Source organism: Paraphaeosphaeria sporulosa (genome assembly GCF_001642045.1).
Source record: "Paraphaeosphaeria sporulosa strain AP3s5-JAC2a unplaced genomic scaffold CC84scaffold_19, whole genome shotgun sequence".
NCBI lineage: Eukaryota > Fungi > Ascomycota > Dothideomycetes > Pleosporales > Didymosphaeriaceae > Paraphaeosphaeria > Paraphaeosphaeria sporulosa.
The window spans coordinates 190,005-195,154 of NW_017253378.1; the positions used below are offsets into that span (position 1 = coordinate 190,005).

At 47.6% G+C, this 5,150-nt stretch overlaps 2 protein-coding genes across 2 annotated transcripts; one reads left to right on the forward strand and one right to left on the reverse strand.

The window, feature by feature from the left end:
• Positions 1-2,049: 2,049 nt before the first annotated feature.
• Positions 2,050-2,241, forward strand: CC84DRAFT_1106008 (uncharacterized protein; the record flags this gene model as incomplete). The annotated part of the gene is made up of 1 exon (XM_018175120.1): positions 2,050-2,241. A coding segment is annotated over one exon (192 nt), but the record flags the coding sequence as incomplete, so codon positions are not given.
• A 602-nt stretch (positions 2,242-2,843) lies between these two features.
• On the reverse strand, positions 2,844-4,166 carry CC84DRAFT_1170045 (uncharacterized protein). Its single transcript, XM_018179823.1, has 2 exons — positions 3,633-4,166; positions 2,844-3,582 (listed from the first exon to the last, which is right to left on the reverse strand). The coding sequence occupies exons 1-2, from the start codon at positions 3,792-3,794 to the stop codon at positions 3,025-3,027; spliced, it is 720 nt and encodes a 239-aa protein (XP_018028972.1). The 5' UTR covers positions 3,795-4,166; the 3' UTR covers positions 2,844-3,024.
• Positions 4,167-5,150: the final 984 nt, after the last annotated feature.

The window sequence follows — 5,150 nt, forward strand, 5'->3', positions numbered from 1 at the left end:
TACTATTGCTCCTAGAATCAAGCCAGAATCTGTATGCCCGTAGATGACTATTCTGATGTTCAGGCTCTGAAACTACGCAAAATCATGGTCTCCAAATCACCGAGTCTTTCGCTTGAGCTTTATAATCATTCGCTTTTTCGGAAGAAGCTCGCAGACAATGACCATGCATAAGCGTCAGCGTCAGCATAAGCAGATGTGCTTAATTTCACATTTCCAAGTTCCCTTCTGCATATCAGTTTCATACCCTGCTCAGCTGCTGTCAGCATCACTAATCCGTTCTAGATCACGTGAGACAGAGTAATAACCCGCATCAACATAACGTTAAGGACTAGTGGTGCTGCGTGGAAGTAGACGCGAGTGGCTGCAATCCCATGGCAGGCGTAACCATAGGCTTATGGAATAAGTATCTCACAAATGTAATGCTCCCAAAGCGAGAACGTTAACTCTAGGACAGAACTGGCGAATGCATATTCACTCCTTGACACAGCTGCAGCACTGTCATGCATAGTTTCATACGCTGACAGCATAATATGCACAGTTGCCCATGGTGGGATCGAGTGAGTCACAATCATGTCCTCTGCTGATGTGACGGTGGTCACTGGTGTCCTCCTGTGGAAGGGTGAAGCCGTAATCGACATGAACTATACCTTACTCTGCCCACATATCGGTATTCCATCTTATGGTGGGATCATGCTGTGAGTTAACTGTGAGTGGGCGCCCAATGCGTCCATGACATACCGAAAAATCCCAAACAACGACGACCAGACCGCAACCCCGTCTAAAAAACTTTGGGCGAATTCTGATAACCAGAGTGTTGACACAGGCAAGGGATCCCCGAGGAATAGAGCCGAGTCGTACGGAGAAATTTCATTCGCTCCTTCAGAGCAAACAGGAAACACGAAAAAGACTTGTTTCGCCAATAGAGCGAACATGGCACACATTATCGGTATCCAGGGTACGACATGGTCTTTCTGGACTCAACTCCGAAGAAGTCTTTCAGACGGTGCTTAGTCACGAACAATATCGCATGCGTTGGTATACATATCTTCATAGAGTGTGGTGAAATAATAAAGGAAAACAATGCGACTACTCAACAGGAAGACTGTGGGCACATATTACTTTACATTATTTGTGCAGATTACCTTAGACACGGTTCAACTATTGCATAGCGAACTCGAGAACGTAGACTACCTATATGAAAGTCCATTGAGAGCTTGTCGAACTCGATACTTCCCACTGTTGCAGGTACAGTGACGACTATGTGGTCGGTGGCAGTCTCGGAAGGCTACAGTCAACAGGCTTCTGTGAAGTCAAAAACAAGGCGCCAGCCTATGCAAGACGGCAATAGGTAGTGGGTGTCGATACTCGCAAGCGTCTGCGCTGATGGTTCGGCACTGCCTCCAGGCATCATCTATCCAGGCGCTCCCAACGAGATACAATCGTCCTGGTGGAGGATATAGACGCAGAAAAACACTCAGTGTTTGTTACTGCAACGCCCTCAGGCTGGACGAACGACGAGGTCAGCCTTGCGTGGCTAGAACAGGTCTTTGATCGCTACACTCGAGAGAAGGCGCGCAGAAGTTGGCGACTACTTATAGTAGACGGCCACGGCTCGCATATAACCTGGTCCTTCATCAAATACTGCGATAGGAATAGGATACTACTACTAGTGTTCCCTCCTCACAGTACCCACACGCTGCAGGCGCTCGATGTAGCAGTCTTCTCACCTCTGGGTACAAGCTATACAAACTAGCTCATTGAACACCTTCACAGTACTCAAGGCCTAGTAGTCGTGAAGAAGCGCGACTTCTTCCACCTATTCTATGAGTCCTGGACGTGTACCTTCACCCTAAGCCTTATCCTCAGGCCTTCGAAGTCACAGGCCTATCGCCACCAAACGCAGCTGTAATCGTCGATAGATTGCGAAATAAGCGCAGGCAGCTGCCTCGTAAACCTTCACTAATTGCAGCAGACAACTGGAAGCAAGCTATCCAAATACTGGCCCAGGTGGTGGAGAATCAGGACGCAGAGGAGGTGCAGCAGTTGAGGCGTACTATCTCTCACCTCTCTGCCCATACACAGCTTGTACAGCTTGAAAACGAAGACCTACGCAACGTAATTAGGGAGCTTAAGCCCTCTAAAAATAAGTGGAGGAGGCTTGACCTGCAGCATCGCAAGGAGTTTCACAGTACAGCTGTTCTTTGGGTCCCTCGTAAGATCCGCCAAGCTGAGGAGCGCTAGGAGGCTAATATGGAGCAAACACTACAAGAGAAGGTAGATAAAGGTCGTTAGAAGGAGCTTAAAGCCCAGAAGAAGCTTCAAGATCAGCGGATTAAGCGGCAGAGGCGTGTAGAACGAGAGAGGGTGAGGGAAGAGAACGCAAGGAAGAAGGCTACTGATGACGCTAAGAAGCAATGGAAGAAACAAGAGCGCGACGCTGCCAAATCTATACAAATACCCAAAATAGGCAAGCGCAAGGCCTCAAGTAAGTGTTCTATAGAGCCTGCAGCCAGGAAAACAGCCCGCGCGTGGTGCTGCTCGCGTCGTCGTTGAGGCGTCGCCGTCCCCGGCACCTCCACCAGTTACCACGCGCAGCGGCCGCAAAACAAAGCCAAATAAGCAATGTGAGAGGGCAAGCACCACAGAGCTTAGTAGACTGTTACGACAAAAATTCTCGCGATAATAACTTTTATACGTGGCTCTACAGCTTCATTTTTGAGGTGTGCCAAGGCGTGCACGGTCACTGTAGGAAAACTCTTACCTTCCATGTCACGCGCCAAATTACAGAACGGCATTTACGGACGATTTGTTGGCTTATCCTCGGCCTACTACATATGTATTGGGCAACGATTCCTTAAATATGGCATTTCCGGCATAACCAGCTTCGTTGTTAGGGTCGTTCTGGGCGGTTCGTAGCTACATGCGGTGGCGTCAAACAACTGAAGTTTCTGATTAAGAGTACCAAAATAACAATGGAGGCCGGAGTAACCCTCTTCCTTTGACTCGCACCCATCCACGGCCCAACTACTCTGTGAGGCCAATACATTCAAAAGCCTTGTCTCTCGATGTGTGATCGCCCTCAAGGAAAGCGTTGATGTAGGTCTTGTAATTCCCGGTCAGTCGGCTTTTATCGAAGACGCCGTTTTCGGTGCAGAATTCCAATATGTAGCTGATCCAATTGATCCAGTATCCTCCGTACGTATTCTGGTCTTTCTTTGCGAGCAAAAGCAGTACCTGAACTAGTTGAGAGACGGTTGGGACGCGCACTGGATGCAGATCCTGCTGGAATCGCCCTCTTCTCCCTAGGATGTCTGGTCCCGGTAGTTGATTAGGATCAGATGCTAGAGTTATGCTTTCGCCGTCCACGTTTGATAGATTTGGGAGTCGCCACAGAATGTCGGATCTTTTATAGAGGCCCAGCCGTTCGGATTCGGTGATGTGGAGATGGGTGTGAGGGGTTGGAGCATAGAAAAGTTTTTTGTTGCCGTTGCAACCTTCTGACTTGCACTTTTTGAAACCGGCACCTTGAAGAGTGTCATAGGCAGCGTCCATGAAATCATCGTCAACGACGAAGTCCATGCCCTGGGACATCTATTAGAATAGGTCAGCTCAGATTGACGCGAGGTACGTACATTGAATACGGTTGGAATGCCAAAGATAGTTAACATATAATTACCCCAGAGGACATAGGGAATCTTAGAAGCATCAAGACTTGCAGCTGCTGATGCAACGAGTCTGTCGTCGAGAGGTGGCAGCTCAGAATCGTCTTGCCCCTTGCTGACGTCTTCAGCCATCGTGAGAGTATTTGAAGTAGCTGATCAATGAGCAGCGATACAGACCAGGTCGTTCAAAACTTTGCAGGTGCATGTGTTTTGATGCGTTTGTTGAAAGAACGGCGACTGGCAATTAACCGCCGGCTCCGCAAACGGCGCTACAGTGCCCGTGCGCGAAACGAGCCAGTTCGCGGGTCGAGTGACCCGGAACATCATAACATCGAAATCGTCCCAACTTCATCGCGTCATAACTCCACCACCATGGATCCAATTTCGAAAGCGATTGAAGCTATCGAATCGCGTGAAGCAGGGGCTGAATACTATGTCCCTAAACCGTACCACTGAGGTAGGGTTAGGTTGCCCCCAGGGGCGAAAACCGTGGCTGCCCCCAGGGGCAAAGAACAAAATCCTCCACTGGCGAGAAAATTGGTGGAAGTTAATAGGCCTTGGCATCGCTTGCCCCTAGGGGCAAGTGGCCTGTGCTAGAGTTGCGCATTGGCAAAATCTTAACCTAATTAATAAATAACCTCTCATTATCGTAGACGCCGCTCTACCTAAACGCTCTACCCTAATGAAAGCGAGACTACCATAAAGCGCAAAGGCGTGGACGTCTCTACTAGAATAGGGAAAAGGTAACGTACGGCTAGTAAGGAACTTAGGGAGGTAGACTCTATCTACGACCAAGCTACACCATACCTACTAGTAACAGCCATATTTCTAATCAACGCACTCACTGCAGAATGGAGTATTAGGGTAAATAGACCTATTAACGAAGCCTATAAGTGACGCCTCTACTAGATTTTTAATGAGGTAGGCGTTCTATGGCAAGGTATAAGCCACTAATTATAGGTCACTTACTCTAAGGCGCATATATAGTAGATGCTAGACTACCTAAAAGAGGAGGACTAGGCTAAGACCACTATCACCGTAGGTAAGAGCGTTAGGGAGGGCAATTTAAAGTGGCTATCATTCAAAGGTTAGGAGAGCGTGATTGGGGGTAAGGTAGAGCTTATTACTAGCCACTATTAGGTTAAAGCCTTTAAGGAATATCTGCGATAGCGTTAGCTACTAGAGGAAGAGTAGTGGTAGGTGTATAGCATCTATAATAAAGGTTTTAGCCCCTAGACATACTAGCTAAAGTAATAAGCTAACCTAAAAGATAGATACGCTTCTACTACATTTATGGATCCAGCTTTATGCCAATTAAGAAGACATTATCCTTCCTAATAACCATGGTTAGATATAGACTAAGCTAGCGACTTTAGCATCTAAAAATGGCTAGCTATTCTAAGGTTTAAATAGGTTAGTTAAGTAGGAGATGCTGGAGAAACTTAGGCTTAGTAATTAGGTAAAGTTCCTAGTGTGATGGCTGGCTAC

Coding starts and splice junctions, on each gene's coding strand:
- CC84DRAFT_1170045 (XM_018179823.1), bottom strand. CDS start 3,794: ATGGCTGAAGACGTCAGCAAGGGGCAAGACGATTCTGAGCTGCCACCT. Junction 3,583..3,632: donor GCATTCCAACCGTATTCAAT/GTACGTACCTCG, acceptor TAGATGTCCCAG/GGCATGGACTTCGTCGTTGA.